Source organism: Kryptolebias marmoratus, linkage group LG8 (assembly GCF_001649575.2).
Source record: "Kryptolebias marmoratus isolate JLee-2015 linkage group LG8, ASM164957v2, whole genome shotgun sequence".
Taxonomy (NCBI): domain Eukaryota; kingdom Metazoa; phylum Chordata; class Actinopteri; order Cyprinodontiformes; family Rivulidae; genus Kryptolebias; species Kryptolebias marmoratus.
This window is the reverse complement of record NC_051437.1, coordinates 20,083,387-20,110,296: the sequence shown is the minus strand read 5'-3', so window position 1 is coordinate 20,110,296 and position 26,910 is coordinate 20,083,387. Positions and strand designations below refer to the sequence as shown.

At 38.3% G+C, this 26,910-nt stretch overlaps 1 protein-coding gene across 1 annotated transcript in view; it reads left to right on the top strand.

Annotated features, from left to right (window-relative positions):
• Window positions 1-26,910, top strand: part of pex14 (peroxisomal biogenesis factor 14) — a 45,588-nt gene that overhangs the window by 16,201 nt on the left and 2,477 nt on the right. The window contains exons 3-8 of the mRNA XM_017417839.3: window positions 5,679-5,763; window positions 11,665-11,781; window positions 13,686-13,771; window positions 15,529-15,631; window positions 19,191-19,288; window positions 24,487-24,578. Coding sequence (XP_017273328.1) covers window positions 5,679-5,763; window positions 11,665-11,781; window positions 13,686-13,771; window positions 15,529-15,631; window positions 19,191-19,288; window positions 24,487-24,578 — 581 coding nt within the window. The remainder of the gene's footprint in view (window positions 1-5,678; window positions 5,764-11,664; window positions 11,782-13,685; window positions 13,772-15,528; window positions 15,632-19,190; window positions 19,289-24,486; window positions 24,579-26,910) is intronic.

Here is a 26,910-nt window from a genome sequence, read left to right as displayed (position 1 = left end):
AAGCTTTTCAGAACTAATGTATAAGTTACTTCACACACTGCAGTGCCTTCCAGTTAGCTGAATTTGAAATGGAAACTTTTGAGGTCATGTAGTGTCTTACCCTTGCCTAAAATCACCACTTAACATCACCACAGCTTTTGTTATGCAAGATAAGACTTTTTGTTGTTAGATTTCAAGCAGTGATTGCTGTTGACTGACTTTTAGACATACATCTTCATATTTTATTGTATTGTTAGCATTTCCTCACATATTTATTTCCCTATTTTTGATAAAAACTTACAATTGAGGTAATTTCAAACCACACCATGAGTATAGCAGAATGTTGAGGTCTCATTATGAGCTGTCTTTTATCAGAATATGCCTACTTCTTGTACTAAAAAGCATGCTGAGCTGCTTGTCACGGAACGTCATCACTAACTGCAAAAAAAAAAGAAAAAAAAAGAAAAGCTTCGAATTACAGGAAAGAGGCACTGCATTAAAGAACAAAGGAGATCGATGGCAGTACATTAAATTTTATGCGAATGAAAAAAAATCAACTAATTAAAATTGATTACTCCTGCTTTGTAAATGTGTTTCTGAATTAAATTATTGTATGAAAACATTTTGACCAATTGAGGAGCTGAGGAAGTATCCATTACTGGATTGCAGCTGAGAAGGGTCTGGAATGTTTTGTGGTAGCTAAGTAGTTTGTTGTGCTTCGCTGCGACTCCCCTCTTGCACCCCCACTGCTAAAGTGCCATGGGTTAATCTCTGATGACCCTCATCTCTCAGAGCAGCTCCAGACTCATGGTTTGGGCCTTTTACCTGAATTAAAAGGAACACCAGAGTTATGAAAGTTTTTTTTCATTTTTTTTTGTCCAAACTGGCTAAAAGATAGTTGTCACAGATGGAGTTACTCCTCTTCAGTTGCAAGGACCCGTTGGGTTTTCAGGACACCACTTGAGATGTCCTTATCTAAACTGCCATCTGTGTCACTGGTTTAGCAAGGGCAACCCCAGGCAGCACCACTGACAGTTGCACATTAAAAAAAATGTCAAAGTTGGTTGTTTTTTTTTATCTGTAAAGCTAGTTTTGAACAAGCTGGGTGACACATCTTTGTGTTCAAAGAAAGTGGATCTTTGTGTTATTTAACACTTGTTGGCATTATGAAATACAGCTTTTTTATGCAGCTTCTTACATTTGATGCCCTTTTGCTCATGATATCTGCCTTTTTTCCACTTGTAACAAACACACAGAGAAAACAATGCTCTTCTTTTTGACAAATAACTTGTGGTTTGAATTATAACTATGCAGTCTCCTGACATCATTACAAACGCCCAGCAAACTGAACCATATAACATCCCACTAGTTTTACATCATTGAAACAATAGCCAAAATCTTCATGAAAGACAAGGCAACTTTTTCTCTGTCTTTATTACGTGTGCTTATTTGTTCTCAGCACATTTTTTGTACGTTACCGATGTCCTCGCTTGATCAGATGCACTCGGGTTTCAGTGTTTCTCACCGCTAAACCTTTTCAACAAAACACTAACAGGAAAATGCTTCTGAATGGAAAGTTCTGTCTGCTCACGCAGTGGTCTTATGAAAAAAGCTTGATTTCCGTCCACCAAACCCCCTCCCTCTTCACAAAAATTGCATAATGTGTTTTTGATGTCATGTTTGTAGCCTTGCCCATGGCTCTGACACTGATACAGTGCTATATGTTATTTTTAAACCTTTGCATTGCAAATGCCAATGAAGTTTTCCATTACCCCCTTTCCATGTTTTACCAGTTCTCTTTCATCACATTTTACTGATGCAGAAGTGGAATTTTGTTAACGACTGTTTATTAGATTTATTTATTTTTAAACTTTTATTCACATTATAGCTTATTCTTGTCATTATTTAAAAGTAACAATGAGAGGAATGTCAGTCTTCATCAGAATGGCTCACATCCTGCAGGGCCCTGAAAGCTCCTACAGTGTCTGAGCATCTGAATGTTCGCTAAATGGTCGGGTCAGCACCTCACTTCCTGATGTCTCTTAGGGTCAATAATTCCCTATAGCTGCTCCCACGAGGCCTTGCTTCCTCTACTGAAGGTCACATTAAGGCGGGAAAGATGTCACAATTAGAAGGGCATTTAAACTTGCTCTTTTAAAAAGATTAAAAAGCACCGTTGGCCACATCAAGCAGCCAGGCGACCAAAGGAAATACAGTAATTGCATTAAAACTTAATTCCTTTTTCGCAGGGCTCTGATATCAGAAAGGTATTGGGTTAAGTCATTTAAGACAGCTGCCCCTAATAGCAAATCATCCATGAAAGCACCAAATTAATATAGAGCTTCATTTTTTGCCGTCTCACTTTCTCTCGCTTTAGTCCTCCAAACATGTGTTTGAGGGGGAGAAATTTGAGACTATCCTAACACAATTTTTGATTTTGTCCACCACTGTGTTATTATATCAGGGGCACTTCACAAATGCACAGGCCAGGGCAATTTGGAATGAATTGATTCACATTGAGACTGAATCCTATACTTGCTAATGATTTTCTTTTAGCCCTTCATTGCAACTTTCTGTTCTATGACGCCCTCTGAATTTCTGAATTTTGACACACAGAATTGTGTTGTGCTTTGATATCATTTTTGGCTTAATAATTTGAGCATTCAACTATTTTGATTTGTCTAATTATTTGATTTATACTGTGTTACCATTAGACTGGATGGAAAATTTGCTCAGTATTTTTAGTAAGCTCTACTGCTGTTGTTTGATATGCTATTTTTATCAAAACATTCAGACATTTATTCAGAAAAAGGTCAGATTGCATTGAATCTGCATTGAACTTTAAAGACATGAAAGGCACAGTGCCGCTGCTATTTATATCATTGCAGCTCATGTTCACAGTAACTTATAAGTGATTGGTTGATTTAACCTAAATAATACAAATCTAAAATGTCCATATGTGCTGTTATTTAAAAACTGAAACTAACTTAAGCTGCTGGGACCGGTTAGTTTAAGCCCATGTATGGTATTTAACACATTTCCTTTTCAGTATAGGAACACACTACCTACTCCTGAACTCCCATAATGCTCTCCTGCATAACATCCATAGGTTTTGTGGTATGTTATAGTTGAGTGCTGTTACTAGTTAGAGCAAAAATATACAACTGGTTACACAGATTCCCTCAGGCGTCCATCCGTGTGGTTCGAACATAATTGGATTTCATCCTCATTTCTCACAGTTCGAGGTATCACAGTTGTAATTTTCAGACAAGTGCAGCGCAAAGTCTGGTCCAATTCAAACTCAATAACATTTCTGTAATCTTGTCTGTTCATCAAGTTCACTCTCTTTAAGTGTATTGGTTAATGTTATCTATTCCTATGATTGAGTTTTCACCTCTTTTTCAGCTTTACCTGACACTTTATTGGTTATCTGGTTTGCAAAGATTATTGCTCTTTACATGAAGCACTTTGGTGCATTACTAGTTAAAGCTTTACAAGAAGCTTTACAAAGTAGCCCATTTCTTATTTAAAGCAGTAAAATCACTAGGTTTCTGTAATTAAGGACAATTTTTTATGACAGTTATTGATGATTGATGTTGCTTACACAAAAGTACCTTGTACAGTTATCCATCTTACCCCCCACCCCACCCCCCTAAAAGCCCAGTTGTGTGCTACCCAACACTATAACTGGGGTGATCCATAAGTCAATAACAAGAGTGAAATCAGTGCAATGTGGTTATAATTGATTGAGATGTCTGGATGGAACTTGTGCAAAGCATCTATGTCATCTGCTAAGAAGTGCACTTTTCCTCTCCCTGAAGATCTACCACTACAGTTTTAACCAAATGGACATTTGCCTCATTAGTTTGCCGCTGAGCAAGCTGCGGTCCTCACTAAGGTATCATACTTATGCCTGGCAACATTGATACAATTTTCTTGTCAATATTGTTCTGCTGAAATTTTAAGAGAATGTAAATAAGAATTGCTTATTTGGCATGTTCTTTCACTAATAGGTCATTACCTCTCACAGGCGCCACATCTATTTGTTATTTACTGGAACGAAAATTAGAATATTAGATTTTAGTGTGTTTATCATCTCTTCTTTCTGTCCTCTATCTAGAGTTGTGTCTTTAGCACACTTAGTTAAACAGTAAGTGATTTGTCAAGAACAGAAGGATTTTCTCTTGTTATCAGAGCCACATTTTTATTTATTTTTTTGACTGTATCTTTTTGGCCCAGAACATGAGTTGGGGGGCTCACCATGCAAATGGTTTAATCTAGTTGTCACAATGAAAGTTCCGGGTGAGTGACTTTAATAAGCCCTCAGCATTTACAGACCCAGGAAATTCCATACCTCTTGCGTAACCCTTGTGTACATCAAGGTCAAGGTAGTGTCTCTGTGAAATGGTAGATTAGGGTTTAAATAAAATGTGGCAGCATCTCATGGGATGAATCTGACACTTTTAGATAACTTTACAACATGAATACTATTACTGCATAAATCCTATATAAAATTATCTGAAGTTTATACTTATGTAGGGTCCTGTGTTGTGTTACTTTGTTGTTGCTAAATGTATTCCTAGCATTAAAGGGATGCTTTAAATAAAAGCTGGGAATGTGCTGTGGTTTACAATAGCACTATGTGTTTGTCATCGAACTTTAGCTTTTTAAACAGCTTCCCTGCCACCTCTGCTCATTGGACAACTTTAAGCTACAATTCTTTTGGATTGAAACAGGTTCATAGTATATGCAATGCATTACCCAAAATGAATTACCACTGGCAGGGCGCTCAATCACTTTGTATCTTTCAACACTAAAAGAAAAGAAGAGTAATCAAAACCTTTCAAGCTATTAGAGGGATGACTTTTACAATTGAATCATGGGGACCACAGGTGCGATAATAAGTCATCGAAACCTCCCCTCCAGTGTGTTTCTTCTTTCTTTGTGTTCTTACATATTTATCTATTTTAGGAGGCGCCGCTTCATGGCGCCCACTTCAAATTTATGTTTTAATGTCATTTGAGGAAGATTTTTTTTTTCTACCTGCAATTCTTGGAAATGCATACTGGGTGGAAAATTAAGGTGCATCTCGAAGGAAAACATAATAGAATCGATGAACGCAGTGCACTTAAAACTACTGATGTTCTGATGCTATTTAACGTTCTGGTGCATTAACGTTTCAAGTCATTACAACAGTCAGGCGAGGTGATTTGATCATGGCAGGTTTTTAACTGGAAGAATTACAGAAGTTTTCTGCCTTGGATTCTCAAGTTATTAGATACAAATGATCACCTCTGCATTAAGTATAGATTTTCTTCCATTGCGCACTTAAGAATGGAAGTTTGTCTTTAAGAGGGTAATAGCAAATTAAGCTCCATACTCCATTTGTCCGGCACTCTTGATGGGCTAATTTTATAACTGCTGATTTGGTCATTCCCCACATTTAGCAGGAAAGTGGTCAGGTGGTGTTTTTCACTGCTGTGTGTGGGGGGGTATAAAAGCAACTATCAGATGAAATCCATTTAAGTTTTTTTTCTTTTCTTTTTTTAACAAGGGTGGATTCATAATAAATCTATTTCTTATAGAAGGTCTAGACTCTTGTTTGTACTGTTAAAAGCATCAGTTTCCTTTAGGGCTGATCTTCATCTGTTCACATAAAAGTCATTATAAGAAATTAAATCAAATTTGTCTCTTCCCAGATTACCACTGCTGTGAAATTTCTAGAGAACCCAAAAGTACGTCAAACTCCCCTCGCCACCAGAAAAGCCTTCTTGAAGAAAAAAGGTGAGATACTTTTGTTTTTAACATGTTAAATAAAACACAAGCAACCTTGAACAACGCATATTTGCAAGAAAAGTAATACCCATTTGTGTTTCTTTGAAAACTGTTGTTGCTTAGTCAAAGAGATATATTTGTTTTTCTGGTACGACTGATCTGTAAAGGTCAAAGGTTGTGGCTGTTTCTTTGCACTGGGGAGGGCTGGTGGAGTTGGGGGAATAAAAGGGGTCGATTTTTGCTTCAGAGAACGTGATTCAGGGCCTGTGAATAAATGACACACCAGTTGGGATGCTCCTTTGGGTTCAGGAAAATTAATATTGACAAACTCCCTCTGAGTTTTCAATGGAATTATCAATATTGCCTTCTAGCATTTTAACCCTTTTACTTAATTTAATGGTTATTGTAAATTTGTCAGACTACACAGTGAGGTTTTCTGAGTAGGGAAGGAATTGAAATATTTGCTGTCTCCTCACTTTTTTTTCTTATTCATTCAAATATTTTTAACGCATTTTAGAATATTGTTTGTGCAATAGAAAAAGAAAAAAAAAAACCTTTATTACTCTGAAGTCGTTAAAGTCAGCTCAATATAATGCAGCTCTGGCATTGTAGGTCTGTAGTTCAGCAATAATAATATGAATAGGAAATGTGTGTTTTTACCACAGTGTTCGTCTTTGTGATGAATGTTTTTATTTTAGTCATTTCTGAGACAGTTCAGTACTTAGGGACTGTTTTCTATACAGTGCTGAGGGACTTTGTCTGTAGCATTAGAGTAGCCGAACGGTGAAGAGTGAGCCTAAGAGCTCTGAGATTGGGGAAGGTAATCTGAAACCAAATCCATGTTTGCCGGCTGCTGCCACACACCTCTCATATGGCTGTAATGATTCTTAATATCTTTTTACATTTCTTCATATTTTAGTCTCATTATTGACAACTAGCTCCTAATCTTCTTTTGTGTACTTCCAAGGCCTGATCACCACCAAATGATGTCATGCTTTACCTCATTTTCTTTTTACTTGCAGCAGTCTAGCAATATTTGTGGAGCTCCACTATCCAAAATGGTTTGCTTTTACTGCACTTTAAGTCCATGAAATATGTATGATGCTTTAATGCAGATTTATTTTGGTGAATCGGTTCCATTGTAGATCCAGGCAAGAACTCTTGATTTGCATGAAGACATTGATCATAGGGAGAGTGAGAGCAGAGATATGAGCAATGAAACACTAAGCATAAAGTATGTTTGAGAAGCTTTTTGCAGTACTCTTAGGCCTGAATTTGTGTTGTACAGTTGTCCAGCAGTGAGCCCTTTAGGCTTTACTGAACTCTCATGTCATTTGTTTGGTGGTTGTTGCCTTCTTTTTGACTTAAACATGAGCACTGTGATATTTGAGGGGAGTATTTCTGAATGTTGTTACTGAAGGTTGTTAGTATAGTGCATTTTTAAGTTTGAACATTAGAACGATGTTGCTTATTTTGAAAAAATGACTTCAATCTTAAAGGTGTGTGTGAAATAAAGAATTTTTTGAAGAGGTAAAACAATGATAAAAATAATTTATAGCTTTCCTTTCAATGACTGAACTTTTTCTTGTTTAACAATGGCATATTACATTTTTGCTTTTATTTGTATATTAATATGAGTTATACTACAAGATGCATTTTCAGTGTTGTTTTGTGGTATGGAAAATAATTTTAGTTATCAGAGATTTTGTAATGGATTTGATCAATTAAAAGCATAATATCTAGAGAAAATTAATCAGTTTGGATGACTGCTCTTTCTGTCTGCTTCTAATTCACTTTAACTTGAGCAACAGAGGTTTTCTGCAGAGAGAAACAAGCCAGTCCTTTCGCTGTATCTTCACCCAGCGTGTTTTGTCTTCTCAACCTTTTGACACAGAAACTCAATCATTCTCCTCATCCCGCAGTCAACACAGAAAATGTGTCACTCTTAATTTCTAATACAGTTTAATGTCATATTTATGTAAATACTTCTTGATTTTACTCTATATTAACAGCCAGAAATGTCAAAGCACACATAAAATGAAACAATACCATCTCTCTGTAGAGTGGAATTTAAATTGGATTCCTCTTGCTGCCAGTGCTTATGCCGGACAGCTGATGAAGGGGAAAATAGGGCCCACTTTGATTGCATGTTGCAGAATCTTTACACAATAATCTCAGTCGTGCATATTATTTTCCTGCGCATTTGTGCCCTAATCTGCATTGAAGTATGCCTCTCTGGTTACATCGCTTTTTTTCCAAAGAGATCATAATAGTGCGGTTTATTTCAATATTCATTGAAAAATATAATTTTCTGTTTTTCTTCTGCTGTCAATTTCAGGGTATGAATTGGCCATTACAGAATCCAATATTTCCAGCTGCCCTTCTTGAGTCCTTGAAGTTAAATAAACTGGCTGAAATGTTGAAACTTTGTCACTTTAATGTAGTATAAATCAAGATTTAAGCTCAGGATCCTTTTTAATTCTGTAACAGATGAGTGAGGAAATGAATTGAATTTTTAACCGTCCTGCAACAATCTTGAAGCAATTTTGCTTTACTTGTTCCTCACCAAGCTCAAGTAAATTTTACTGTGTTGGAGTGAAATATAATGTGCTTGAAAATTGTGCTGTCTGTTGTCTTCTTCAGTTAGCAGATGTAACAACTAAAGAGCAATGGGTTCCATTTTGGCAGCACCATTTCAGCCCTGGCAATTAGCAGTTTCACATATAATTACCACAAAAATCAAATTCTCAGGACAAAGTCAGAAGCATTTTCCAGCTTTTAACATGTCACTTTGACCGTTGCCCCGAAACTGACATCACTCAGCAGCTCCTTGATTACCAAGCTGAATGAAGTTTGGAAAGGTAAAGTGCACATCAGTGCAGTCCAGGCAAATTCAACATGTGAACCGTTCACAGTGCCTTCTCTGTCAGTGAGACATAAAAAATGGCTTCACTTATTTCTTTTTTATGCCTTCCTGGTTGTTGTTGTGTTGAATAAATGATACTAATAGATTTCACCCTGACTAGAGGGCTGGTGGTCCAGGGTCAGGAGAGCACAGGTAAGCTTTTTGTCTATTACCATACCTGGTCTGAAGGTAAGGGTAAGGTTCATCACCGCAGATATTAATAGGATGCTGTTTGTAAGTGGGGTTGCGTGACTCACCTCTCGGACAATGATGACAATAACCAAGGCCTGTGGAGAAGGTAAAGGGATTGATGTGGTTATAAATTACTCCACGGCGCCACCTAGCCGAGGCCTTGCCTACTTTGTCATCAGTACAAGGCGATAAAGCAGGGAAATGAGAGCAGAGTCCCCTTTTTAATACATAAATGAATACTCTATGAGAGTGGTCATTATTTAGGGCATGCCATTTTCAAGCAGTTGTACAGAACCAAATGACACGTATAACCCCTCTCGCCACTACAGCTTGAGAAACTGGTTGAACTTTTTTCTTAATAACCCATTGACCTCCATCTATTTATGACCCTTGCCGTACATTTTTTTTTCTTTCTAAATACGATATTCAAAATGTAAGTAATTTTCACTCAAGGGCAACTTCATAATTCAATCTTTGGAGGACAGCAAAAAAGGCATTCACCTTTCACTTTCCAAAATATTTTAGTAAGCAATTTTTATAATTGGCTGTCCAAGCTAGGTCTTGACCCATAAAGTCCAGAAGTGCCAGAATTGGAGAAATAGATTTAATGTAAAGGCCTTGCTGCCTCTTTGCCCTTAAAAGATGCCCAGAGAATATGAGCTTCTGAAAATAGAGCTGTAAATAACCTGACGAGCAATGGGTTTTCCTTTAAATAAATACCGATCAGGTTTATGTTGAAAGACAATAGAAAACGTTGCCCAGATATGCAGTTTACAGTATTTATAGCTGTAATATCGAGGTGCCAGCACCGTAATTTCATGCCCCAATGAGAATGGCAAGGTCAAAGCAAATGCTTTGGCAGAGCATCTGCTAATACGGTGACTCATAAACAGGCACTACGTGTATCAGGTGCACCAAATAATACAGTATAATGAAATACAGAATAGCTTTCCATTATTGTTCTTTTTTATGGTGTCGTCATTAGGTATAATTTATGTCTTAAAAATTCATCTCCTTACAGGTCGATCTGAAATGGGGGTCCAGGGGTCATTCTACAGGTTTTGGAACCCATAATAAATTTCCAGTCCCTTTTTTGTCTTTTCCTTTTATATGTAAAACTCACTTTCACCTTGTTCTTTTGTCTTCTGGATCTAAGGGCTCTTTTATTTTCTTGTTGTTGTCTTTTTGTCCAAAAAAAAAAATGAAAAAGAAGGAACAAAAAAACAGATCCGAGTCTACAAATAATTTAGCAAGCAGAATTTTAACCTAAAAATAAGAATTTTCATGTTTTGCTTGTGTGGAAAAGAGTAAAAGGGAAAAAAAAGAAGGAAAAGTGTCCATTGTTGCACGAACAATATCGAAGAAATCAACAGCTTCTAGGATGCACATATTTTAATGGTAGCTTTCAAGAGTAAAAATAAACAAAGATGTTATATTTCAAGGTGAAATTGATTGTTTTTCTGCTACTTTTTTCCTTTATTTGGGTAAACTGAGATCACTGCAGGTCTCACTCAATAGTCTGTCACCATGTAGTCTGCTGTGGTCAGATGAATCAGGAGTCCAGGGACACATTATTGCTTATTTGACATTGCAGACTGACTACACAAACTCAGCACATGGCTTGCACTGCTTCCTGGCACTGAAGACCTGCTATAAACTACAGGCTAACCAATATTTTTCTTCAATTATTCAACAATTCTCATGGTCATTCCTTAAATATGTGACTGGAGATATCTCAACTTGGCATTAGATGCTTTGCAGATTATATAAGTAGTTTATGCATTTTTATCTGTTTATTTCTATTCTTGAAGCATTACCTCTGACCCCTCCTCAGTGCTTCCTACAGGAAAGATTTATCCCCAACATTTCTTCTCAAAATCGTTAGGCAATAATTAAAAAAAACAACTGAATCTTTTAATTGACAAGACTAATAATCCTGTTTATAGAAACTTTTTAGCTACATCAAAAAGGAAAACAACATCATTTAAATTGCACTGCGTTTTCTTTATGAGGCAAGCTTCATCATTCAGTTTCCAAGAACTACAAGGTGTTCCAGTTTTGTCTCTTTCTCTAGCTTTCTCTTGATTGTTTTGTTATAAATGGGCTGAAGTTGCTTTTTAATATAGTTCATAACAAGTTCTAATTATTTTCCTTTCTTTAGACCATGATACTCATTAAACAATGAAACCCACAGCAATGGCAGCATATGGTGCCTGAAATAAAATCCTTTCTTGCCACAAAAGGAAATGTTCATATTAGATTTTTTTTTTTCTCTTCCCCTCTGATTCTCCATCAGGGAGCCCTTTGCAATTTAATCATCACTAAAATCATTAAAAATATCTGAAGATTAAATTATATTGGCATTTGCAAAATTATGTAATACATTTACATTACAATGAAGAAATTAAAATAATGCATTTTAGCTGTCTGGGGTGTATGAAATCTCCACATGGGAAATATAACCGGAGAAGTGGACAGACTCTTATTTTCTTTGCCTTTGGTGGCAGTTAATAGTCTCGCAGAGTTTCAGATTTCATTGTGTGAACCCTTTCTCCACTTCCTTTGATGGATATCCCTAAAAGTCTCAGCGGTGTTTCTGAATGATGAAATGAAAACACATTTTTGAGAAGACGGTTGGTAAAATTGAATGAGAACTGACATACTCTCTAAATTGTACTTAAAAGATTTGTTGGGAGCTTGGGACGTATTTAAAGTTACGATATTATAGCCAAGGAGCCATTTGGATTTTCACCTTAATCTGTAGACGCTGGGTGTAGTTGAAATGTCTTAAAAAAAATTTGTGTTGATTCTAGGCCTGACTGATGAGGAAGTAGAGTTGGCCATCCAACGCTCTGGCAGCACAGCGGAGGTCTTGCCTTTGAGTCCTGCTGCCTTCCCACATCCACCTTATGCAGCCCCTGCACCTCCCAGTGAGTACACAAGCCCTTTTCTTATAAAACTGATATTTAGATGCACGTTATCATTGCAGTAAAAACTTCCAAGTGATCAATTATTCATTCATTCATTATTCATCTAATAACTTAATTTTATGATGCAGTTTCGACAATCCTGTAACATATTCAGTTTCCCTAATTGTGAAATCAGACTTGGAGAACATAACTCCCACAAGACAAGCTTATAAAGTCTCATGTCATTCTCTTTCTGGGGGTCCACCCTGGCAAGACCCCACACCACAACCTGTATCTTTATTACCTTGGGAGGTTGTGAATTCTGTCCACTGATTTACCAATGCAGAATGAAGTCCGCATAATGCTTAACCCATATGACAATGATTCCAGATGTATTCCACCCTCATTTATTACCACACTGTCCTTGACTCCCCGGCATCTCATGTTTTGTAATGAAAGTGATGTTGATGGGATGGCCATGTAGTTAGGGAGACTCGCAGCTCTCTGTCCATTGTAGGGGGTTTTATATCAAAACGGCTATAAGGGAGCTGCATAATGAGGTGAGAGCGGAAAGTCTTGTATGGGGGGTCATGCTGAAAAGAGGGGGCTACCTGCCTTTGATGTCCTTCTCATGGGGACGGTGCACAGGGACCCGCATCCATCTCTGTCGCAGTAATGGATACTCTGATCTCTATTTCCACATGGTAGAAGGACAGGAAGGCCTCCACTGAACCCAATAAATTTGAGAGGAGATTGGAAAAACGGGGGATGGAGACCACAGTTTCACAGCTTAAGTGACCAAATAAAAAAAGGAAGATGGCAGCGTGGAAGTGGTATAGAAAAAGGGAAAGACAGGAAGAATGAGAAGCCCTTTAAGGAGGGGGAAAACGCAAGTGAAGAACCCTGGTGATGCAGTCAGGCTTGTTCAGGGTCAAACACCCACCTCAAGGACTCTTGGGCCTTTCAGATGTCTGGTGTTCTGGGATAGGTGACAGTCTATCTCAGCATTAATGTTGATGAAGACCCAAATTTATGTGGTTATCATATGGATGTTGAAGAATGATTCAAAATTGTCTATGGGAAAGGTTATAGGTTCACTAAATGCTGCAACAGCAGTGAAACATGCCCTTGAGTAAGGAAAATAAAATGCGATTCACCTTGAAAATATTCCATATAGTCCAGTATGAGTGGTCTCCTGTTTTATTTGCATGTAAAATCACAAGTGCTAAAGCAAAAGATCAATTTAGTTTAGTTACTTCAAGGCAATAAACATGTACCACATAACCCATTAGGTGAAATCAGACCTATAATAGAATATCAATGTTGTATTTTAGGGGGGAGGCAGCTTCAAAAATTGTATTCATTTTAGCCTCACTAGAGTAAATAAAAGCAAACTCACACACTTCCTCCTGATATGTTGGTTGTTTAGTGACATTTTCAGTTGAATGCCTCTCCTAAGTGGGGAATTTCCACCTTGACAGGCAGTTGGCCTACCCAGATGACAGCTTGCACAATGACACACTTTCACATTATCTGTCACTCAGCAAGACAGTCAACTTCTAACTGCACAGATACACACTTTTTTAAACCGTTTTGTTCACATTAGGAGCCTTATAAACAAATAGTACTGTATATTTAAAATATTTTTTTTATTTTTCCTATGTACCTTGAACTTTATCACATTTTGTCATTCTGCAAGCTTGTTTTTTATGGATAAATTTTGCAGATTTGAAATTCCACAAATTTGTTTTTCTTTCACTACTTTCTATAAAGTGTTTTTTTTTCTGATTGTACCTTTTAATACTTGCTCATGTTATACCCCATAATAAGAACACATTATTAGCATTACTGAATGGTATCAGTTAGATAATGTAGTTTGTTTCTAAAGATCAGAGTTTGATCTAAATCTTTTTGCTTTTTTCTAGTTCCAGCTGGCTACAGATGGAGAGACTATGGTGCTCTCACTGTCATCATGGTGGGCCTCGCATTTGGCTTTCATCAGCTTTATAAGGCAAGTTATGAGTATTTCCTGTTTTTTCTTTCACAGTAAAAAAATGTGTGATCAACATACTTCACAATGTATACTGGGATAGTGTGTACTGCCTCTCCTTTGTGTTAGAAATTGTTAGCATCAGTCTATGATGAATTGTGCACCTCTGCAGCATGTACATAACTCTGCTGTTGTTATTAAAGCAATCCTGCTTTATGTCAAAACATAATTTCATTTAAACTTTTTAGTTTTTTCCTCTGCCAAATAGATATTCTTATAAAAAACTAGATTTACCAACACAGCACTGAACCATCTTTTTTTGATGTCTTATAATCTAAAATAAACCCTCCTGATTTTTATTGGGCTCTGCAGCCCTTGAACATGAGCTCATGAGGGTGCTTGTCCACAGTGACATTAATCCCGTACTGGTGTTAGTAGTAGTCTGAATGACATATGGAAACCATTACTCTAGTTTTAGAAGGGGAAAGGACTTCTAGCAGTAGCTCCTTGGCTAGATGACAGGTCCCTCTGCTTTGTGTTTGTAAGAGAACAAAAAGGGAGCCCATAACATGTTCGTACATATACCTTTCTGAGTGTATGTACATGCTGTCCTGACAGACGTTTTTTCTTTAGGACCTTTTCATGCCCTATTACTCATTCTTTTAGTAAAGCCTTTTCTATGACTGTATATTCATTGTCTTTGGCCTCGTCAGGTAAAGACACACACTGTACCAGCCCCCAGTTTCCTACACGCAGAAACATTTGCCTTGTTTGGTAGGTGGGAATCCCTGGTGGGACAGCACAGGTTGCTGTCATGTCACCTGAGTGTCGCGCCAGTCGCACCATATGTCCAGGCTCCTGCCCATACTTTATTTATGTTATGGTGCACCTTGTAAACACCACACTCCCAGCAACCCACTTATTAATTACCACATGTTGACACCCGTTTAATCTTTTTCTCTAAAAAGTGTTTATTACTTCCACTGGTGTGGCTGCTTGTCTCCTGGGCTGGTGAGAAAACCAGGCAGAGTGCTGAAAACTGGGAAGAAGGAATTGAATTGTTTTTCCACTACGTCTCACATTAATGATTTTGAAAGATGTTTGATATTATTTGCCTTAAGAATGCAAGAGTATGGATTTAATTTAATAAATATGACTCAGTGTGTATATTTTTGGGGTTTTGTTAAAATGTTCACAAGCTAATCATGTGGGTAACACCCATGCTGGATAAGGAACACTCAAATCACTATGAAGCATGCATATTGTTTCAGTTTTGTTTATTCAGTGGCAGAAAATGATAAAACGTGACATTTCGTGTTTAGAAGACAATTTAAAAGATTCATCACAGTTTTTTCCCCTATGCCCATTTTTTGTTTTTACTGTGGTCTTGCTGATTTTGCTGCTTTATATAGTCTGAAATCTTAACTGAAACATTTTTTATTAGATTAGAGTTTAATTGTAAACAAAATGTCAATGGTGCAAAATTCACAAAACCTACTATTTGCACATCTGTTAGACAAATTATTTAAATGACTAATCATTTAGCAATGTTATTGATTATTTGTTTGATCACTGGATGTATGTATTCACTGTATTATCAACTTGTATCAGTTGCTTTGACTCTGCCGTAGAAGGACTAACGGTGCACATTTGACAATCCAATCAGCAGTGTTTTTGACCTTACAATAGCGCGTCTAGATGGCCTTGTCTTTTTCCTCATCTTTCTGCCCCTTTTCACCAATGAGAAGCGTAATATTGTGCCATGCTTTTAATTGCAGAAATACATCCTTCCCCTCATTATGGGGAGCCGAGAGGACAAGAAGCATCTGCAGAGGATGGAAAGCAACATTGCCGCAATGAGTGGCACGCTGACACAGACAGGTGAAGATTAATATCTTCATCACTTTCTCCCTCCTTAACATTTTCCCTCATTTATCTGTCGCCAAAATCGGGGGGCCCCGCACGTTTTTAACAAATGACGCCGCTGTCATTTCGCTTTAATTTGAAATTGCTTGTTTACTGTCAGGCTCGGGCTCAATTAATTACGTTTCGCTGAAAAGCTCTTAACCTCGGAATATTAATGAGGAGTTGGGAAATGACAACTTTTCTCAACCCCCCCTCCTCCCCATTCCCTTTCACTCCCCCCTTCCATCCGTTTCCCCATGCAACAACCTCACCCCCATTCAAACCTCCATTGCCATCATCATACGCCACCCTCTCCCCTGTAGGTGGGCAGAAAGTTCATTTTAATTTTGTGTGTGTGTGTTTTTGTATTTGCGTGTGCAGCATGGCACTGTGTGGTGTCTGGGCTCAGCACTGGCCCTAGTGTGATTAAGTGCACGGTGACAGGTGCGGCTCCCATGTTGGACAGGTGAAGAATCTCAACCTGGCTGTCAGACGTGGGGAGAGGAAGCGAGGAGAGAGATGCTTTTCCAGCTCTTTGTCACTATAATTAAAAATCCAGGGAGGCGTAAATGAGAGAGGCACTCTGAGAAACTTAGGTCTTGTTAGCAGTAGTGTTAAACTGGAGTGTGTTTTTACCTGAGAGTTACCAATCTCATTTTTAAATAGGTGCTTTTCTTTTTAAATTAATCTGTAGTCCAAGTTGTTAGGGCCAGTGTGGTTAACAAAAAACACAGTGGTTACATGTTGGCTGTTATCTGACATGAATTTCTGGTATAAACTCCAAAATTATTGGCAGTCTTGGAGTTGGGTTCACAGACTAGTACACTGTTTTGGTGGAAATATGAATGTGTAAAATTTATCATTTCAGTTTTAAATTTCAGAAAGCAACAGTCACCTGCAAATGAGCTCTGTGCCCTTTGTGAGATTTCTCTTGCAAAACTGCATGGACTTGCACTAGACTTTCGTTTACACGCCCTTTGTTGGATTTTCCCTTGAACTTCAAATTAAAACAAATTCAGAATTTGCGTTTCTAACTCACATCAACGCTCCACAGATGAAAATATGGCTGTTATCATTTTATTCAGTCACACCCATTCTATTGTTTCCCAGCTAGACCAGGTCGGTGGAGGGCAGAAGTTGTGTGAGATGGCGTGCAAGGTGTGTCACCCTGAATCTGATTAACAAATATAGGCTGTTTTATGGTCATTTTCTCCCAACTATGCAAACACATTTCCCCTGGCTATTTTACTGCCCATTCTTGCCCTACTTATCACTTTTTGGAGATTTGCCAGCCTGCACACCCAGTTCAGCTTGTCAGTGAGGACAAGATAACAGGGAAAGAGTCCTCATGTTTAGTCAGTAAGAAGGTAAAACTCCAATATAAAAAAAGGGTAGGGGGGTAGGGGGGGAGACATTGGTCTTTTCTTGAGCCAATGTGTAGAACTAATTTGCTATGACTGCAGTAGCCAAGCTGCTATTGTAGTTAATGACTGTTGTAGTTAACAGTTGGGGAGAGGGGTTGCAATTACACTGAGAGTTTTCTCCCCCTGCTTTTGCCTTTGTCGTCTTCTCCCTCTTGCTCGCTCTCTCTCCGTTGCACTGAGTAATAGCGGCCGACTGCTTCACTGCTGCCAATTGCTTGAACCCCCTTTTGTTAAAGTTCATGTATTTCTCTAGTGCCAGGCGCAATGAGGTGATGTATCCTTCTGAATAGGGACTACATTAGTCTTTCTCACCAGGCCCAGCTAAGAGTAAGGGCCTTGACTCCCATTATGATTTGCCTACAACTTCACACAGACAATTAATGAATGGATCTTGGATCTCCTTCAGCGCGCCCAGGCTGTAATGGAATTGTGTGGCTGTTTGGGCACTCTTTGTTGGTGGGAGCCATATTGGTGACCAGCTGGCCATTAAAGACAGAGACAAGCCTGGACATATGTAGTGTACATTATAGTGAGGAATTTACTGAATAATTTACTGAATACACAATGTGCACCCTCCTCTCAGCAGCTGCAAGCCTCACACATCATCTTGTCTCTGATTCTCTCTCGCTCACCCACACACACGCACTCACACACTTCCTCCTTCTGATTCATGCCTAGCCAAAGTCTTTGACTTTATTAATATTCTTGGCTCCACGTCTGTGATAACTTGGAAGAAGAAGTTACGCATTTTTGTTGAGTGTCTGAGCAGGACAAAGGAGTTCGCTTTGTAGAGAGACATGAAAAGACTTGGGCTGTGAACTGTTTGGCTGAAGTGGCTGAAAATACAGTGGCATTGGTAATTCGCAGGCACAGCATTATGGGCTGCCAGCGTGACCCACACATCTGGATAAGTTGTTCTGTGGTGAGGTGGATTCAAAGACTAATAGGGCTGCTAGCGGTTTAGAGCGCACACCCTGTCACAGTAACACCTTTTTAAGCAGGGATAACTACTATTTCACTTTTATAGCTGTCTTCAGAAAGGTTGGTTGCACTCTGGCTCACAAACTGAGAAACAAACTCAAATTGTTTGCACAGTGGTCTTTGGCCCCAACTAGCAATTCTGCTCTAACTTGTATTCTGTTCAATTCTTCAAGCCTGAAAAGATCAAACGCTTCAGCACCCCACCTATATTGATACAGCTCCACCCATTTAAACACAGGTGTCACTACAAGATATTAGTGTCTTTGAAAGATCAAATATTTTCTTTTTTCTGTGTTGGTTTTTCAAAAGACACCCAGCTCCCAAGCCAAGCTCTGTCTTTTGTCCCGACCGGGGTTATTGTAGGAGGAGGGTTCTTTACATCCAGTCCAGCCGGCTGCAGCTCAGGCTTTTAACCATTGGCCTGACAACCTCAGCAGTGGACCGCCACAATATCTGTTGATGTTAATCCTATTAGGCTTGATTTAACACTTTACACGCCCATGATTTATATGAATGTTTATTGGTTTTCTGTAATATAATCAGCTCAGGGAAACTTAATGCATTGTTTGGTAATACATGCGTGACTGGAAGCAGGGGGCAAAAAAACTGTGCCTGGTGTTATTTGAAATCATACACCTTCGTCCAACACCAACACTTGAACTAATTCAATCTTCAAAGTCAATGGAAAAAGAACAATATTTATTAGGATTAGGAGGGACATTTTGTCTGGCAGCCTCCTCCAAAATGAAAGCCTTGTTTTTTTCCTTTGTTGATCGTTTGAGGGTTTAAGATGCATTAGAAGGCAGTGTCTGGGTGGATAATGGAAGGTTAGAGACTGTTATTTAATTTAAGTTCAGACACTAGAGATTAATACCTCCATCCTATGTGAACCCCTCCCTTCTCTGCCCCTACCCCAACGCCTCAGACCAAAAAGATGCAACTAAAGTTACCGGATATTAGCTTTGATTACAATTCTTAAAGGACAGCTTTGATCGGTGGCACAAGTTAAGCCTCATCAGTTCTGTCATCATCTCAAGAAAGAAAATCAGTTCTGTATTGCTAACATAACCTTATCAAAGATCCGGCTTGAATTTTTCTGAGTTTATTGTCATTCTGCTTGTTTTCCACAGTTAGCCAGCTGCAGCAAACCCTGGTCTCTGTCCAGGAGCTCCTGATTCAGCAGCAGCAGAAAATCCAGCAGCTTTCTCAGGAACTGGCTGCAGCAGAGGTACAGTAGCCATTTCAACAGGAACTCATCCGTCACTTCCTGCAAGTAGCAACAACATTATTGAGAATAAAGTCTGAAATTGTATTTAGTTTTTCAACTTCTGCTTTTCCTAGTTTAACTGGGTAGGTTTAAATAACACATTTTCTTAATTCAGGATGTGATTGCACATATCTTTATCTATATCAGTCCTTATGACCTTGCTGAAAACTAACAGTGTAGCAAAACAACTTCACGCATTTTTGACAGTACATTTTAAGTTTATCTTCTGATTGATGCTTTTTAAAGAAAGCTAGAAAGGCACTAACTTTGAAGCTGCCAAGAGCCTCAGTAAACATAAAGTTGCAGGTTAAAATCTTAGATTGATGAGGAGAGAGATGAGGCCTCTCATGGCCTCTGTGTACTAAAAAATTTTATTCTGCCCAAGTCGTAACTACACAAGACAGACAGCATTATTATATCATATATCATCAGAATACAAGCTACAAAAAAATAAGGTGGATCTCATCACAGAACCATAATCTTTAACCATACCGCCTTGATTTTTATAGACAGTGTCCATAATCTACTCAGAATGGTAAGTGTTTTGGTGAATCCCACTGAGTGATTGTTTTAAAAACTTATGTGCGGGGATGAAATGTTGCTTGATTTTTATAACACTGCTCATAAATCGTTTTATGATCCCTTGGCTCTAAAAATTGCCTTGAAAGAGACAATCTTAGACAATGTTTTATGTCCACAGCTTGTTAAGCACGTGGGTGTATAACCGTAGCATCTGGAAATCACAGGAAAACATATGTGGACACATCTGCTTCGGCACAAATGAGGAAGAAAAGTATGAATCTCTTCCCTGAACTGGGTTCATCAAAAGATGACAACGCATAGCTCATTTTATGCCGTTTTAAGTTCTGAGCTGTGCATTATCTCTGAGTGGTGCGGAAAACAGTGGTGACTAAATCAGCACATGTCCCTCAGCCAGACAAGAGGTCCAATTTCAACAATGAGTTTTCTCCAGCACAAAGGGACAATGGATCTTATTTCTTTTCATTTGTCATCACTAAATCACAGATTGGATTAAAAAGTCCACTTCATTTGCTATGAGTGCCTTGTTGGACAGCAGTAGTGTATAAAAAGTATATTTCCCATCAAAACACCCATTAAACAAATCATAAACCCTGCTTTATAGTTATAGTGTTGATCTTAAATTTTCCTTGTGAGTCGGCACGAGGCCTTCTGTTGTCTCAGGCCATGAGGGAAATTGGGAAATTGTTTTCAGGTCCAGGATGTTTGATGAGAAACACATGTTGGAGCTGGTGAGCTACTTATCATTCACCGTTTGCGGCTTTTAGGGTTTGCAGCACTACGTCGCCTAAAGTGCGCCACGCTTAGCAATTATACTTCTCAACATGGAAATGTGCCTTTAACCCAAAACACATGGAGACTTCTGTTTCCTCAGCTGCTAAGTAAACATTTCTCATTGAAACCGCTCAGTTGCGGTGTGGGTCTGCTGTCCCCAAAGCGGGGACCTCATTATGGAAGTGAGTTTAGGCAGACTGACTCATGTCCACACTTACGCACACCTAGAAAACCCAGGCTGATGCAGCACATTTCCAGACTTTGCTGTTTTCTTACTTATGATTCTGTGAGAATTTGCTGCTGTGTGGTACTGTTGGTGTTGAGGGCAGACTTTGCCTCAGGAAGATACATCCCTGATGTTAAACAGCCAACTCTACTTCTGCCCTATTATCATTACAAATCTGCCTGTTAACTGTGTTTGCCCTGCTGTCTCAACTCACTGATCGTTCTCTTTATTAGTGGATACTACATAGAAGATTAGAAACCGCCTCCTTGCTTACAGAAGATAAAGTGCCAGTGGGAAAGAGCATAAATAGAGTGAAATCAATTGCACTGTACCAGTGTTTCGACTCAAAAACACTGCTCTGGGGACTTCCATATGAAACTAATTCTATCATAAATATACATGTGTTACAGAAAAAACAGACTGTCTGCCAGCGGAGTAACTGGGAATTAATTTGCCTTCAGACACTCTTAAACAAGGCTTGTTAAAGATCTTATCTCGCTGCTAATGGTCCAAAGGCATTTATCTTCATTTAGCCAGATGTGCTGCCATCCTTGGATGCTGCTGGATTTGTTGCTCTTTTTTCTCTTTGCTTGTAATATATATTTTTCTTCCCTTTTTTCCTGAAACACTTAGTTAACCAGCCGAAATAGGCCGACCCCTATCACACCCAGGCACCCACCCGAGACATATTAGTTACAAGGCTTTTAAACCAGTTAGGGGAAATCTCGCTGTGAACAGTATTTACTCAGTAAAAACACACAGCCAACCCGCATGCTGGTGGTTGATGATTTAATAGGTTGTACCTCTTTCATAGGCCTCTTTCATAGGAGCATGTTATTTTTATTTTTTATTTCTTTTGGAGGTTTGCTCATTTGTTTGGTGGTTGTTGTGTTGTTTTTATTTTTTTCCCGTTCAGGCATGTTTTTTTTTTACAAAAGGAAGTTTAAAGGGACGGGTATGTCCTGCACTTGTTAGTTTATTGTTACAGACCCCTTACAGCCCTGCACCTTTACACCATAAGTGGGATGTCAGTCAAACATCAGTAAAAAGAGAGAACAGATCTACATTTTAAATTATTTATTATAGATACAAGAAAAAAGGAAAGACTTTGGAGGTCAGGTACATTTAGGTGATAAGCAACAGCAGTTACCAAATTTTTGATATTGATTTAAAGTGAAAATAAATAATTGTAGGACCTTCAAAACACGTAAGTTGCCCCCAGGACCCCAAATGTTTTTGTTTAGCCAAATGGAACAGAAAGTAAAAGCAAAATTAAAACATTTTGTTTCATAAAATACATCTTGCATAGTGTGTAGTTTTTAGTTTCAAAGAAGAAAATATTTTTTTAGAGATTTTTTAAAATGTATAACTAAACAGTAAATAAGACTCAAACATTTGCGTCATAATTCTGTGACTACATAAGTGAAATGTGAAACTGCAAGAAAACAAACACAAGTCAGCAAGAGTGGCATAGACAAACATACAAAAACTTAAGTTGGCAAAAAACCAAACGAGAATCTGTGTGCATCAGCTCAATAATTGCAGAGGTCAAATATTTTGATCAGCAGTTGTTAAAACATCACATTTTACACACTCATGTGGTCTATTGGATATGTGTCAACACTTCAGGTGGGGCTTTTAAAGTCGGCATTCTTCAATTTTCTGCAGTCACTGATACCCCAAACACTCAGCCTTCACCCAAGCACCTCATGCACTTAACACATGATCCTCGCACAATGTGTGCGTATACACACTGACATAATGTATCTCAGAGCTGAAATTCAGTCCTGGCCCAACATTTAATTAGGTTTCTTCAGACTTAATAAGACATATGTCAGAGTTAGTGTTGTGTGACAAGCCTTGATGTGAGATATTATATGGTGCTGCTCTGTAGATAATGCATATTATGAATGTAGCTGGTGGTTAACGTGTCGACTCAAAAGGTTTCTTTTCCTCTGTTAGGTGGCATTAATGTACAGAAGTCATCACATTTCCACTATTTTAAGAAATCGGCCCCTTTCTTCTAGTGATTTTGTGCCTTGGAAATTTTTGACTCGGCCTTTAAAGCAATGATTTTTTTTTTCACCAAAAATAGGAGAGAGAAGCAGAATTGAGCCTTATTATACGGGTGCCTTGGGGAGGTGAGGGATTAAGATGGTTCTAATGAGGTGACGGCTGTAATAAGAGTGTCTTTAGCAGGCCTCCAATGCACCACCTCTAAAACACAGCTCCTTATCAGGGAGGTTTAGGAGCCGATAAGAGCCCCCCGCCCCAAAAAAGAAACTCCTCTCCCTTGTCTTCTTTTTCTGTCTCCCTTCACTTCTCCTCCTCTGCCTCCCTCTATCTGCTGTAAATGAGTCTGATCCCTTTCAGATGTGATTCAATTAATTTCTCTTAGATTTAATTACAAGCGAAAGAGTCCAAGTTATCCCTCTCCCCTCGATAGGGGGTCCACGCTTCCTAACAAGCTTCCTCTGGTGAGTCAGGAGAGTCTTAATTACAGCTTTTACTTTTCTTTTATCCCACTTTTTCCCTTGTCTGCTCCTTCTAATCCCTTCTGGTCTCATCGGTGTATCGTCTAGCTCTCACATGTGTTTGTGCTTTTTATTTAGGCGTGGACTAAAAACTGTAAGGTACTCCTACTACTTTACTGTTTCCCACTAGTTTGGCATCAAGGCCAGGTAATGTTTTCTCATTGCACCAAGTAATCTATCCAAAATGTGAGGTTGTTTGTTTTTAATAAATACTAACATTTTTCAATAAATCCAAATCCTTATTTATCCTGCTTCCCTTATTCTGCCTTCACTTGTTTGACACAGAGCAAGTGATTCAGAAGTGTGCAGACTGGGTTTTATTAAAATTTACAAGATTGTTGTTTTTTTTGTTGTTGTTGTTTTGGTTTTTTTTTTAGCAAAGGTTGTACTAGTGAAAGATAAATAGATCATTGGTTCTGACTTGTGATGCTTTTCTCTCCAGACCTTTGTCAAATCTTGTCCTTCTATAGGTTGTTTCTATTATGGCTACAAGTCTCACCGATCCCCACAAAAAAAGGCCTCAGAGTTAGATTTTCAACTGTAATTTGCCATTCAAATACCTTACCTTTGTATTTGTCTTTGTGTGATAACACAAGCCTCTGATAAAAGAGCAAAAGAACAAAACCCTGCTGAGCTTTGGTCTGTCTTTATGAATGTGTCTATTGTTCAAGGTTGCCATTATCCAAAACACTGCACACTGACCTAATCTTTTTAGGTGGTATGGAAAATTATGTAAAAACGCACGATTCACACTCACTGTACTTCCTGACATGAGAAACGTTGCTTCAGCAGGATGGTTTGTCCTCTTCTCTGTCGTCACCCCCAGTAGGCCGTTGCCCAGGTTGATATGGTGACAGATGACTTGGCTACACACAAACATGTGGCTTTTAGCATTTGCATTTGCTATATTTGTTTACTTACCCTATCCTTTCATGAAATAAGGTTTTAATATTTCCTACAGTTGCAGAAAAGTCTAAACACCCACAGTGGCTTTGTGCTGTGACCCTTCAGCTGACCTGAACAGTGAACGTTTGTGTTTTTGTGTCAGTGACAGTTGTGTGTGTCTTTCTTGTGTTTTTGTACAGACATCGTCCTCAACCAACCGCATCCTAGACAACCAAACAGTTGGGGACCTGAAGGCTGAGATTGCCTCTTTGAAGGGTTTACTGCTCAGCAGGTAACAAAGTTATGCAGACCCCTGTCACATGAAACAGTCCAGGTGTGTGCGTGCGTGGGTGGTGTGTGTGTGTGTGTGTGTGTGTGTTGAAAGGCTTAAGACATGTTGTTTTTGGCATTTTTTTTATTTCAATAATGCATCCATTTGAAGTATTTGCCAGTGACACACAAAAAAAATCAGCTAAATTATTTAAAATTTTGATTTATTTTTTTACCATAACATTGTCAGATTTTCACCTTACTTCCAAAAGTCCAGATTAATAATTGAGACTAAAGTGTAATACATGTTCATTTTCTTGCCAAAACATATGATTTGTTACTACATATTTGTCTGTGACAAAGTTGTGTGAATAACTATCATGTGACTTTGCAAATGAGGCAGTGATGGATTACTTCATGAATGTTAAGTCTTTGCACAACATTTTTGTTGGATTTCTGCCAGGACTTTGACCTGACCCTTCTGAAACATCAACAATTTTGTTCAGTTTGTTATATATATAATTTTACATTATGTAAGAAAGATTACCATAGATTTGTTTCTGTCATCAAAAAATGCCATTTCCGTGTCTCGCCCTGTAACAGTATGTTTGTACACTGAACATAAAAGTTAAAGATTTACTTCTAAAGCTAGTTCCAGTCCTTGTTTGGGGAACATTTGTTCCTGTTTTCATCCTATGACTAAAGCATTGATGGTCATATGGAATGAATTTGACAAATTGTGCTGTTTACAGGAATTTTGTTGCATGTAGTTTTTGTCCCCCAAAAAGCTGGTATGTTGATTAAAGTCCTTGATTTAGTCATCACATTTATATTGATGTTTTCACTGCTTCGTTCAAAATGATCTTATACAGCAACATGGCATGTATGTTTGACATGCTGATACAGATTTAGCTGAAACCATTGCTTCTGAACATGTTAAAGAATTCAGTTGAGGTTATTTAAACGTTAAAGCCATGGCTGTTTGGGTTTTCTGTATGAGCAAAGTTAATGTCAACTCAGTTGAGACTTTTAATTCATTTCAGAGTAATATTTTCTGGTCTTGGCTCAGGTACTGAGGAAAAAGCAAAAAACAAACAAAAAAAACCCCAACTAAATTACCAAACACCAGCAGCTTTCTGTTTGATTCCTCCGAACAGCTGATCAAATGCCAAACTAAGACCCATTTCCGCTGCACTTGCCTGTTTACTAATGTGACACTGGCGTTAATCTGAAGCTGTGCTGAAACTGACACATAAATGATGCTGAATCTAACCTTGCAAGATTTGTTGTAGCAAAACATCACAAAAGCATAAACTCCTCAGTCAAATACAGTACATACTGTGCACCCAGTTGCCTTTACATAAATGGAATGCAGTGTGTGTTTAAAAGACACTTTAGTCTTAAGTATATGTATTGTCCCTGGAGGGCTGAGTTTAAATCTCTGAGAAAAAATGTCCAAGAATAAAACGCTCATTGTGCACGCACAACAGCTGAAATATTTTTCTGTGAAAACAAAAGAAAAGAACACAATGTCAGATTTTGCAAACTGCAGTAATGATTGCGTTATTTGTTTTACCTTACAACCAATGAGGCTAGTTAGCATACTGCAGCCTTCAGTTGACCTGGTGTGTGTTAAGGGTTTTATTGGTAACCAGCAAAACCACATGCAATGTGTGCATATTAATGAAGAATGACTATACAAAAAGAGAAATTATGTCAACTGAAAAATCTTTACAATAAACCCCAATGTAAGGTTTTTTATTGCACCTAAAAAATTATTACTGTGATACGGTCTTGCTATATGCTCTTTAGCGTTTCCTCATTCCTACTCAATCCAATCAGGCCCAGCCCAGCTCAGTCAGTCCGATTAGCATGCATGATTATGTATCCATGTCTGTAATGAGGCCCGAAGAAAGAGTGTACATCAGAAAAAAACACCAAGGACATAAATTGCCTCAGAACTGTTTGGCTGAGAGTGTTTTGTTCCCCCTCATACATTCTAATCAGTAATAATCCTTTTGTCATTTGCTTTCTTAACTTCATCTCAACTCTCACTGAGTTTTCTGGCGGTGGCTTGAAACAAAAAGTAAAGCGTCTGTGTCGCCATCTGCCTCAAAACTTGTTGCCTTCCTGTTCAACTGATCCAAATTGTCCTCAAACTGTTTTCTTTTTAACCACCAGGAAGTGCAGAAACCATTCAACGCTGTCTTTTTGATCTTAAAAAGCACTATTCTATGTAATTAAAAACAAAAAATGTTAGAGCATCTTCAACAGGTGTGATGAACATCTGGCTGTTTGGGGGTGAATAAAAGAAACCCTCAGCTGTAATTATTGGAAGTACAAAGGTGCTTAGT